The sequence below is a fragment of the Diadema antillarum genome, unplaced genomic scaffold (genome assembly GCF_040938485.1).
Source record: "Diadema antillarum isolate AM-2024a unplaced genomic scaffold, OU_Dant_1.0 seq00002070_RagTag, whole genome shotgun sequence".
Taxonomy (NCBI): Eukaryota; Metazoa; Echinodermata; class Echinoidea; order Diadematoida; family Diadematidae; genus Diadema; species Diadema antillarum.
Window position 1 is genome coordinate 115,227 of NW_027272717.1, and position 13,000 is coordinate 128,226.

The 13,000-nt window shown below is 38.4% G+C and overlaps 1 protein-coding gene across 1 annotated transcript; it reads right to left on the minus strand.

Moving 5' to 3' along the window:
* Nucleotides 1-8,275: 8,275 nt before the first annotated feature.
* Nucleotides 8,276-10,390, minus strand: LOC139713813 (carbohydrate sulfotransferase 11-like). The gene is made up of 2 exons (XM_071625519.1): nt 10,265-10,390; nt 8,276-9,142 (listed from the first exon to the last, which is right to left on the minus strand). Exons 1-2 carry the CDS (start codon nt 10,388-10,390, stop codon nt 8,276-8,278), a joined length of 993 nt encoding a protein of 330 aa, XP_071481620.1.
* Nucleotides 10,391-13,000: the final 2,610 nt, after the last annotated feature.

The window sequence follows — 13,000 nt, forward strand, 5'->3', positions numbered from 1 at the left end:
AGACCTCGCCAGTGAGCTGACAGTGTGGGAGTGTGCTGTACATTATACCTGTAGGTCTCTGCACTGCAGGAAAAATCACCTTGAGATACAGCAGCATAGGGGAGTGTGCTGACTGACATCAGACCTGCAGGTCTCTTCACTGCGGGCAGGATCCGTATTAAGAACACCTTGAGATACAGCAGCATTGGAGAGAAGTGGTCAAATTTGACAATGAGTGTAATGGTTTGTATGGTATGTGGAGATAGCTGTACAATTGTAATACATGTATGTATGCCTACAGACCCTCAGCATTGTCAAAATGAAAACTATTCTCACAAGAAGGCAATGTATATAATATATATTTATATCTTTTCTGACTCTGTGTGCAATGTGTGTTGGAAAGATTTTATTTTGAGCAAAACTTGTGGTGGTTAAGCAGTAATTTGCTTAGATTTTAGTGAAATCATTTTTTTGTTTTTTTAATTCATTTCAATTTTGTATTAAATAATGTATTTTATTATTGGCTTTTCAAAAAGCCAACATGGTTGTGTAATGTATTCTCTCGTAAAATATGAATTTTCTTTGTACAGAAAGTATCCAAGAAGAATATTTTTAGAGGTTGTTAAAAAGTGTTTTGTGGGCACATTCAGGGGAATATACACAGTGTAGGACCACTGTCTGCCATGTCTTGTACGGTGTCAGGGAGTCTTTCACTGTGGAGTTGATTTGTTCATCTCTTTGTTTTTAGGCTGTACAATCCAAATGCATATAAGTGATTTGCTACTTTATAAGCTCATCTCAGCTCAGCTTGAAGAACAAAGCAAATCTCCCAATTCTTAGCCCTCTGACCAACTTTGCACACCAAAGAGTTCACTTCTAGTCCTCTCCTCTACTTTCATGGCCAGATTATGATTCATAATACTCATACTTCATATGTTAATGTCATTTTTAAACCAGCTGGAAGAAAGACAGTCAAGTTATGTGCGTTAGGGAGGGGAAGGGGAGGGAAGGGGAGGGAAGGGGTGGGGAGGGGAGGGGAGGGGAGGGGAGGGGTGGAGCTGTGCCCAAGGTGCTATCATTGGTATCCAAAACAAGACAGAGACGGGTATTAAATAGTGTCATGTCTTTTATTGTATGTCTGGTGAGCACATGCAATGTTAGTAAGATGATTTCTTCCTTTTGTGATACCCTCTTTGAGTAAATTGTAGAACTAACTCTGTCCTGTGCACGTACTCAAACTTGGCTGAATTTTAAGGGGAAATGCACAATTAAAGCATGGGCATGAATTTCTTCATAATTTTCACAGAAAGGAAGTTTACCAGACATGTTTAGAGGTACATCTAGTGTATCTAAAGACATTGAGAAAATATAAGATATGTATTGTTGTTGTTTTCATTGATGTATTGCCTATGTTTATTCATCAGTGTATGTAGAATGAATTGTGTACCTTTTATTGATCACACTTGAAGAGGCTAGTGTTAGTGGTATGTAATTTATAATTGTCTGTAGTGAGATTAGCGACTAGTTCTCCCCTCTTCCCATATGACCGTTTCTTGTTTCTTGAAATGATTCCAAATTGAGCTGCTGATATGTCAGACCCTGTTTACTACTTCAAAGGGTTGTTCAACTTTCAGAAGGCTAGCAATGCTCAGTTTTCTGCCTCACAAGAGATCAGATCTGATAGCTGCAATGTGTACCACTCTGTGGAAAGATGTTTTTAATGCTGTTTCAAAGAATATCACAAAATGATATTCAGAAGTAATGCTAAGTAATACTGTGTTTATGAGGAGTTCAAGAAGCTTAAATTTCTATTATCCAGAAGGCATAACAATGTTTCCATTATGTAACTGCAATATCCGAGACAAGAAGGAAACCCACTTGAATACTGTAACCACTGAAGTAAGTTAGAAAGAAGTGAGGCATTCTGGAAGTTTGGTTACAAACAACAACAAAACCAAAAATATACATTTAAATAGTAATGTCGGTCACAGAATATGGCCATGCATTTCCAGTTATGTAACACCTTATGTTGATTAATGTGTTCAGTATGTAGCCAACTTTGTGCTTTCATGTTTTTTACTTGTATGTAGACCTACATTGTGATTTTTTTTTTCTGTGTATGTGTGTGTTGTGGCCTTCTACTTACATCGCACACATCTATGAGTCCCTAGAATTCACTTATTGATTATGCTGTGCAGAGAACTATACTAACATGAATGAATGGACCAGACCTCCAGAATGACAATACTCTGTGAGTTATAAAAAGTCTTGAAAATAATTTTCATTACAGTCTAGCTTGACAAATATGATATGGTTTTTAATGTGTTCAGGGGCTTTCAAAAGAACGGCAGTAAACATCATCCTTGTGCCGACTACTGAATGTGTCTATAATTAGAAGTGAGATTACGATCCTGCTTCAGATGAGAGAAAAAGAAAATGACCTAATTAACACATGGATCAGATTTGCTTACCTTGGAGTGTATTATAAGAGGCAGGATCAGAATGAGGTGTCGTTTGTCTCATCTTTTGTCACTGGTTGTCTACCAGTCTATGGCAATATTTGCTGCAGTTTGAAATCTCTTGTGTAAATGTGTGTTTTGTGTAACAAATAGTATTGAATAGACAGGAATTCTTAAGTCAAATGTAGGGTAGTTATGAACAAAAATTGTGCACTGCAGGAACATTAACATATGTTCATCCATCTTTAAGTGTGATGAAACCATCACATACTGTAACTGTAGATTCATTTTATTGTATTCACATACTTGGCAGTTGTATTTTTTGAACACAAATCTTTATGAATATAAATTCAAGTTTTTGTATAGTGAATGTAATTTATTGCAAGACAACAGAAGATTGTAGATACATGCATTTAACTAAATGTTGATACATTGTATTGTCAACAGTACTAAAATTTTATCAGGTTTTGAAACAAGTATAAGCTTTGTATTTTTTTTTAACAGCTGATTAAATTTCACCAAAGTAAGTTAAGTACCTTTCACTTTCATAAAGCCTGACGCTTTGGAAATCAACTTTTTTTTTCTCTCTAGAATGTAATACATTGTTCAAAATCTGATTAAGGGTGACATGATTAGTAAGAAACTATTAATATTTGTGGTTTCTACTAACAAGAATTTAATAAGTGTAATCTTCAGGTCGGCATTACTAGGATCACAAGTCACAACATCTCATCCCATGATTTTGATGAGACAAAAGCCAGTTTAATGGGAGTATCTTATACATGTCAATCTCTGCCTAGGTTAGTGATCCGCAATCATTGGCCCGAATTCACGAAGGTAGTACAAATGAAACCATGGTTTAAACCATGGACAAAAACCATGGAGCGCCAAGTGTCGCACGGAATATTTATTTACGGAATTGGTAATTTCGTCGACAAAATAACTGTTTCGATAGCGAAATTATCATTACGTGGATGAAATGTTCATTTAGTTACAAAATGTCGTCATTTTGTTACAAAATAATCATTTCATTGACGAAATGACAAAATATTCCATGCGACACTTGGCGCTCCATGATTTTTGTCCATGGTTTAAACCATGGTTTCATTTGTACCACCTTCGTGAATTTGGGCCATTGGGTTTGTCTTTTGTGTGTGTGAGATTATGCTGTTCTAGTAGAATTCAATGTCAACTAATAAAGAATCCAAATTTTGTGGGCAGCTTTTAAGTGTCTGTATATCTGATGCTTTTCCAATGTGACAATCTGTACAATGATCATGATGCATGTATTCTGTATGCATTCATGCAGTAAGTTTATGATTCTCGTATCATAAACGGTATGCTGTCAACATAATGTCTGTAAAGCTGTACATAAAGTCAGACATACAGACTTGTAACAAGTTACCCTCATTCTACAACATTCCTCATTCCTACATCCTCTACAAACTACCTGTTTCTTGAAGATCATTCAGGGCAGCTAGTGATAATGATCTGTGAACCAAATAAAAGTACATCAAAATATTGGAAGTACAATGTGAAATTGCCTCTTTCTGTGTTTCATAAACTTTGAAAATGCATCCATGATGCAATGTAAATCCATTGAGGAATAGTGTTTTCCTCCAAGCACACAGGTGCAAAGAATAACTAAGTGGAGTTAAATCTGGGGGGGGGGGGGGGGGGCATTTCATGAAGCGTTTTGTCAGATATTTCGTCTGTCAAACTGTTATAAGCTACAGAAATCCTTGCATCTGATTGGGTGACAGCAAACTTGTCCGACAACGTTGTCAGACAAAATGCTTCATGAAATGCCCCCTCCCCTGTACTGCTGTCTGCTGAGCTGCTTTATTACTGCCCCCCGTCTCTCTCTCTTTCTCTCTATCAATATTAGACTAATATGGGATTCTTTGGAATCTTGTCAAGCTCCCATGACGTTTGTTGAACCACTAATTCGTGGGACTTTGCTACAGAAATATGATAATTATGTAGAATCCAAACAACCACAAAGGCAAACACATGCACTAGGAGTCACTGGATGAAAGAAAGACGGAGAGATTGCTTGCACATAGCTCAAGAGATAAGAACATTCATGTAAACAATCACTGGTAAGGGCCAGAAAACTACACTGACTGGACAAAAAGACTAGATTGACATTTTAAAATGAGGGATGGAAGTAGAGAAACCAACATGTATGTTGTAGATGTGATTTTACAGCAATTTTGTGAGTGGTTGAATTGGCACCACGAGATCTTTAGTCCATTGTCATGCATTGTGACGACAAATTCTATCATGGGAACCAGAATGTTAAATGGTGCATACACTGAAGTGATCAAGATAATACCGAGCTTGGGATCTGCGACGCGAACGCTAAGACGACGCTAATTGGGGGGGGGGGGGGGGGGGGGGGGGGGGGGGAGTCACACAAATAGATAAAAATTAAATAAATGAATAAAGGGAAAAGGAAAAAAATGGTGTTTTGCACATGCGCGAGACAGTTATTTCCGTTGTTCAACCCGGGAGGAGGCGCCGCAGCGTCGTCTTAGCGTTCGCGACGTAGATCTAAGACTCGAACTCGACGCGCCGGTCGACACGTTTCTGTCACATCCATTCGGCTTACGGTCTTAAATTAGAGCACTGTATGGCTGCACTTCGGCTAAGTATGTATTTGTCGTGTTTGTTTCTGAGCATTTGAAAGCACGTACTGACATGATAAATCGTAATCATGATTCGTGAGACGAAAAATCGGCCAGCTCTTGTGGGCCAGATTTGTGGGCCAGATTTGTGTTGCATTAGAAGGCAAGAAAACGCCTGTGTAGTTATCAAAACTCCACTATACTCTTTAAACTTTGTCACAGAGGGCTACTGGTGTGAAACTGACTTTTAGAAGGGTTATCTCAGAGTAAGAGAGATAATCATATTGAGTGAAAATTTGATCACAATAAAAAGTTCCATATAGTCTTGTGAAAAAGGTCACATTCATCGAACTTGTTAGGACTAAAGAAATGAAACGTAGCCAACTAAACTTGTAAACCAACATGCTTTTATAGAGCTGTGGTGATATACAACACCCGGTTGTCTGTCCTTTAAAGACCTAGTAGCGTGGAGAAACATGAGTGGTCTCATTGAATGATCTTTATTCGCTGCTCATCAGGGTACATTCGAAAACCACTATAGCACCTGTCAGCCACGACCGTGTCAGCAAATTGTGTTCATTGAAGCGCATGCCCATCGGTAACGGTCGATTCTAGACGAGATTCTTCGGCTGTACTAACAGAAAAACCTGCACAATATCAGAGACTCCAACTCTCCCGCTTTCGACGGGAGATCTCCCGCCGAAACCCCATTTTTGCAAAATCTCCCGTTCTCCCGCTTGTGAGTTAATTTCTCCCGCCCTGGTTCTGTGTCTCCCGCTTGAAATTCTTTCTGACTTATTACCACCGTATGTTGAAAAAATAAGCCTTAGATAGCATGAGAGAGCATCTAGAACCTTAGAGCTTCCAGGGCCCTTAAGCGGACCCTGGACCCGGGCCGCAAGGAAATTCGCGCTCGTGATGTGCGCTTCGTGCACATCAAGTTGAAGTCTCCCGTTTGTTAGGGGTTTCAGGCGAGAGAATCTCCAGATCAGAAGGTGCTTGGGGTTGGAGTCTCTGCAATATATACGGGGAATCTCATATCAGAGTCGGGACTACCTTCCTACTCCATGGTCCTCAAGCTACAGGATCTATAAAGAGGAATCCACCCAAAAAATAGATAAACTCAAAAAGCAAGAGAGAAAATTCCCTACAGAACGATCCAAAAATGACAAAAATCGGATAAGAAATACAGAAGTTTTGACGTTTTGAAACTTCACTTCTTCTTTTTTTCGGGAAAACATTTCTTGACCAGTTCTTATGAATATTCAAATAAGCCAATTGATGTCATGCCCTCACAATTTTGTATGTCATGATATATGAAATTCGAAAAATTGTTATTTTTAGCAGATACAGGTAAAAGCATATTCCTATACCAAATTATATCAGAGGTGATATTTGTCCTGTTTTATTTTAGGTGGAATTTAGCCAAGTTTTACATTCGTACAGCTAAAATATGAAACCTTGTCATTTCGGTATAATCAATTATGTATAGTGAATACGAAATTGTGAGAGTATGACATCATCAACCTGCTGATTTGAATGATTATTCATAACGAGTGGTGAAGAAGTGTTTTCCGAAAAAAAAAAAGAAATTTCAGATTTATGTCGATAATCTCCTTATTTCGTATCCGATTTTGATCAGTTTTGCACTATTTTGCAGGGATATTTTTCTTTCTTATGAAATTGATGAATTATTTTGAGTGGGTTTGCTGTGGAATTGTCTTTTATAAAAGATTATGCGTTTCAGGAATTGCATAACAGACACTGTAAATGTACACATATATCACACCCTTTACAGGTGTATATCACACGACTGTGTTGTGAAATTTGCATTTATTGCATATCAACATTTCAAAGAAAAATTCAACTCCTTTGCTTGGCAGAAGCAAAACGTCATTATCCCGTACGTATTCTAAAGACTTAAACTTCACATCTGCTTGAGTCAGCATAGGAACCAATACTCCTCGTTATTTCGGAATAGCTAAACATCCAAAGTTACACTCTAAACTCTAAATTAACAAAATTAAATAACGGATGTCACACTGACGCTATAGCTTTAACAGAAAAGCAATCACTACCAGTATCGATTACAGCTTATTCAAAGTTACAATGTAAACTGGTATGAAAGCTGACTATCCCACTCGGCTAAAAGGAAAGTTACATTTTGGTTTTCACTTGAACCTAATGAGCCAGAGCGTCCTCGCCTTGTATTTCCAAACGAAAATAAGGTTATGCATTGAATAACATTGCATGGATAGACTAAGTGAATTCATACGTCATTCACTGTCATCTAATAACATGAGGTAGAAGGATCGTTACTATACTTGAAATCTTGTCATCTTGATATGTGCAACACGGCATATCTAAGACATTTTTCTGAGAATACAAGACTTTTTAGCTACAGAAAAATTCATAATACTAATAAAATTAGTCAATGTCGTGCAGACTGCCATTTTCTAGTCATTGTATTACTATATACAAAATTATTGCTCTGACATTTACATTGTTATAAATATTTAACGAATCTGTCAACTGCACATTTTTTCCACATGTTTTTGACATTAACCATGATACGATATTAGCCACGAGTTCAAGCACAGTGTCAAAAGAACACTTGCAAGGATAAAAGAAAAAAAAATCTCTTTTTGCTGAGAATAAAAGTTATCTCTATGTGAGACTTCCCATTATTGGGAAAAAACAAACAAACAAACAAACAAACAAACAAACAAACAAACAAATAAATAAATAAACAAACAAACAAACAAACAAACAATCCTATGAACAAAGGGATACAACCAGGAAGGTAGGCGGGAGACATACATCACTTGATTTTATTAATGTAACATGACAGATGAGAGACAAGCAGTGGCGATCTTCAAGTGACAGCTGTGTGAACATACCAGTTTCTACTTTCTTGGATTGCAGCTGTATTAAGATCAAAATTATGTCGTGTGAGCACTCGTATTCATTAGTTTGCTGTGTATAACTTCTTTTGTGCCCCTCTAAAAATACAGTGTAGAAAGCTGAACATTGTTTCAGTCGTCACTCGATGTCTGTCGCAAGTTTATTTAATTTTATTCTCGGCAAGACGAACTGACATCTTGAATAATGCCACAACACCATTTTTTGTCTGGGATGTTTCCTGTTTGCTGTGTATGATAATTAAACGGAGTGTCAGCTGATTTCATGGAGACGTTTAACTTTAGTCTAGTCTCGCCTTATACAATCTGGCATTTGGTACCCAAACATTGTGGCATCTGTTGCAAAACCACGGCTAACTGTCAAATGATCTAGATCTTGGTCGGTAAGCTGCGAGTAAAATTTCGCAAGAGTTTCTTCATCTGAACTGTAGGTCGGTTTCTTTTGTGGTGTGGGGAATCGGACATTTGCTGGCGCATTGGCGAGATCGAGAATGAAATCCGAATCCGGTTTCAGCGTTTCGTAGTGACCAATGAAATCATAATTGACGTGGCATGGAAAACACAACTTGTTCATGTCCTCCCAATGTTGGTTCTTTTCACCGGCTTTCATGTAATGAGTGACGAACTCTCGGTATGTAAACGGCTGGCTTTGGTTTTCATGCGTCTGACCAGGATGATGTTCCTTGAACCACTCAGTGAGCTCGTTCTGAATCTTCGATTCAGGATGATAGAGAACCTTTTCAAGATATGCCGACAGCACGCGGGAATACGGGTTTCGCACGAAAAAGAAGCTGGTGTAAGATGTGAAAATCTCCTGAGCAGCTGCCACCGTCATTCTCGACATCCGCACAAAACGTCTCCTCGCCAACATGTGAGCATCGGCACCACATGTGTCGTTAAGGAAACATGTGTAGCCATTGAGTGATAGAAGAAGACGTTTCCAGCTTGTACAGCTCACCTTTGGTACGTAGCAATAGATCAATTTCATGTCAGGAATGGCAAGTAGAAAGTCGAACTTTTTCAAAGTAGCTGAGTCCAGGTCAGTGGAAATGTTGTAGGTCATGTCGAAGCCCATTGCAGAGCAAGTCTGCCGAACTCGAGTGCGTCGTTCTCCCTGAATACGACGGTAGTCGTACGGCGTTTTCGTATCAACCTGCAAATGGTCAACGAATCACACAACGATGTCAATTCCCATGGCTTAGAATGCTGTCATAGGACGACGCTGTTTACTTCCATTTTATATTCATTTGTGTTCATTCCACTTGTATTATTTTTAATACTTTGTATTAGTAAAATTTTTGGTGCCACAACATGATGGCGACAAAGAGAGTGGATGGGTTTAGTAGAAATCATCTATGAATAACTTTCAATTACTCTTTACGACCAGGAGATTCGATGAGATAATGTCTCAGTGTGATTATTGTCCCTCAATATGTTGTTGTTTTGTTTGTGTCATTCATATTTGAGTGTTTGCGCCTTCATCTGCGTAATATCAATATATTCAGGGAGTGTAGAAATATAAACAGAACGCAATAGTGAAGAGGACAAATCGACTACTGTGTCCACTCAGAATCTTTGAATATTTAAAACGCAGATTAAGCCATACTTATGACGTCATTACTTATGCCGTCATTATTTGATAAACAGAAATAATGACGTCATAGCAAATTGATATCGGAAAGATATATAGGCCTATAACAAATTCCATATATTTTCATTTTATCTAGAACAATTATAGAGCTCATGCAGGAAAAGTACCTTCTTAAAAAGACCGGGGGATATTACTCTTAGCACAACAGTAAAATTTTAAGTCGAGATAGTGTTTGCTTTGCGAAAAAAAAAGAAATATCATGAATTTCTAGTTATATTTTCCCAAGCATTGAGAGTTGTAAATGATTTATTTTGTATTTACAGATTGTCTGATTATCTTCACTGATGTGTTCTTATAATTTCCCTGCGTTCACTGAATCCACTGAATTGAATTAAATCCCCTTTGATCGCCTGAGGGAGAAACATGCATGTGTTCTTGTTATTTTAGGAGCCCCGGGTTGCCACTCCAGAAATCCACTGCGTAAAATGCTGTCGACAAAAACTTGGCAATAACTGCTCATTGTCGGCTTCAATTCACATCTGCCTATACTCAACAGTAACTGTATTAATTTGCAAGCCCTTTCCGCGGTTATCATCGTTCCAGACTCATTAAATGGATGGTCAATATGGTAAAATGCTCATCGAGTAAAGGAATTAGGAGACTAGATGACGGAGATGGTTTTACCTTTGGTTTCTTGTTTGCCGTTGAGGGCCGCGCAGCTTCCTCCTGCTCGGCGGTGCGTCGTGATAGCTTCCTGTCGGTGAGTGCGCTGTCGCCCCGGTGCAAGGATGCGTCTGCATTTATAGGCATTGTTATTTTGAAAGAAGTAAACCCTATTCATCACGACATATATTCGCTGTATGATATCCATTTGCTTCTCAGCACATATAATGATGAATTGTTAAATGGCGTAATTTGATACGAATCATGCAACTCTTCTTCATTTAATTCTAATCTGTCGACTCGAAAAAGCGCTTATAATGTAGAAAATAGTATTGTATCTCTCTCCCTCTCTCTCTCTCTCTTCTTTCCTGCCGTTATTTTGTGAGCTTGCGTTGTCACTGCTTTCGTCACACTTTCTGTTTTGGTAAAGACGACAATGTTACTCTATTTCTATGATGCACAGGAAATTAACAGTCATGAGCAAGACTTCATAATCCACCCTAACTCATACCTCACCACTAGTCAAAATGTGCGTGAGTGCATCCGTGCGTAAGCAAACAACAAACCCTATAAAGCCCAAGCTGTTTTGACCCCTTCCAGGCTGGGGGTGGGGGCATTTTGTGCCCCTATAGAACGCCTTTATTATTTGATGTATATTAACGTTATACAAATTTGGCACATGAGTAGAAAAACTCAACATAGTCCACATGACCTACATTTAAACTTTCTCAAGGTCATTCATTGAGGGCACTATTCATTACAATATAAAGAAATATTTGAGACCTGTAATGTATTGTTTGGGAGAAGCACATAGGTATCGCGGCGGCACTGGAATATTGAGTTTGAAGACTGATATGATAAACAAAATGATACTACCAGCAAAACTTGTGTGAAAAATTCAAAACAGCACAAAATGAGATGTTAGTCTTTGGTATGGTAAATACTGTTTTTTCCCAATCATCTATATCATATCTACGGTTTGATGCCTACGTCAATGAAAAAAAAAAGGAATGGAGTTAAAATGGGCGTGAGCTTTCGATCCTAAATAGCAGAATCTTCGTCAAATCACATAGATACTACACACAACAAGAACATCAGTCCGGGGAGGTGGGACACAGAACAAAGAAAACAAAGGTGAGGTTTGGAAGTCATGGGCAAGGAGCTCAACTTTAAAGAGGGGGGTATTAGCAGGAGGGTGGACAGACAGAAGGCAGAGGAGGGTCAGTGATGATCCTGAGGACCATGGGGGGGGGGGAGCAACCTATGAAAGATGGGGAGGCAACATCAAACATAAAGGAACAACAGAGAGATAAAGAAAGAAAGGAATATAGTGAAATAGCAACAGCATAGTGTGTGTGTGTGGGGGGGGGGGGGGCTGAACATGCAGCGAGCCTTAAACCTGGTGAACCAAGAAGAGGCAACAAAATGAAAGTGAGTCAACTTTCCCAACTATGCCAACAGCCTAGTAACGAAGAGTTTCATTCACCTGCTCCCTCCCATTAGGCATACGTTCCAAAGACAGGAATTCACTTAGCTGTTGCTAGGTCGGGCAAGCCTCCGACAAGCTTTGTGGTTAGTTAACTTAAGGCTGCGTTCACATAGAAGTATTCGGTATTCGTATTCGCTATTCGCTATTCGGGCACCGAGTACACCATCCCATGCAGTGAGGATTTCTTCCTCCTACATCCCAGCAAATCTTATTAACAATTTCTAAACTGCATCAGACTGTCAGTCTACATGCTTATTTTTGCTAAAGGGCAAATCCAGACCAAAATTGTCATTATTTCATAAACGAGAGACGGTATACGCTGCAAGAAAATCGAACAAGCTCGATTCCCACTTTGCTATACTATTCGCAGCTATTCGGTACTTTCGAATAGTGCCCTCTTATGTGAACCGGTGTGAGGAAATCCTATCGTTCAATTCAAGCTATTCGCGTGCCCTCGAAAACGAGCCCCGAATACCCGAATAGTATACTTCTATGTGAACGCAGCCTTAGGGTAACTTTTGTGAACAAAACATGCATAAAATCCGAATAAATTACACCACAGAACCGGCCTAAAATTAATAGATTGGGAGAACACTTGCATTTCTCTCTGAACCAGTCTGAATGTTGAGCTGATGTTTTGTAATGCTTTCTACATTTATACACCAAAACATCAAATACCAACAGAGCACACGAGTAAACTACATTGTTGATTGTATGCGTTTTGATGGACTCACTTTTATCAAGGATGATGTGACATGTGATAGGCAATTCACATATATTGCATACTGCATGAACTCCATTGGATCATTCGAGTTTCGATGTAAAAATATCGAATTATACAAATTATAGCTTTAAGCTCTTGTTGACGGTTGAGGCATATATATATATATATATATATATATATATATATATATATATATATAAATTGTGTGAGAGATTCGTATTCTTATACATGTATGCCATATATGGATTCCAGAGTTATGTTACGAAACCTCTAAGAAACAAAGAACTTAAATGCGTAACCTCCTGCTTTAAAAAGGAATTCCACACCAGCTGAAAGTTTGTCAGAAAAGGAAGAATAAAATATAATATATGGTAAGCCCAGCAGTGAAAATTTGATCACAATCGAATCAAAGGTATAAGGCAATTACGAAACATTCCCTAATTTTCTTTTATAATAGTTCTTGAACAGTCGGTAAATGAGTGAGCTGATGAAGCCATCACCTCACAAATTTCCACTGATCGTGAAAAAAAAAAATGTTGAAAAT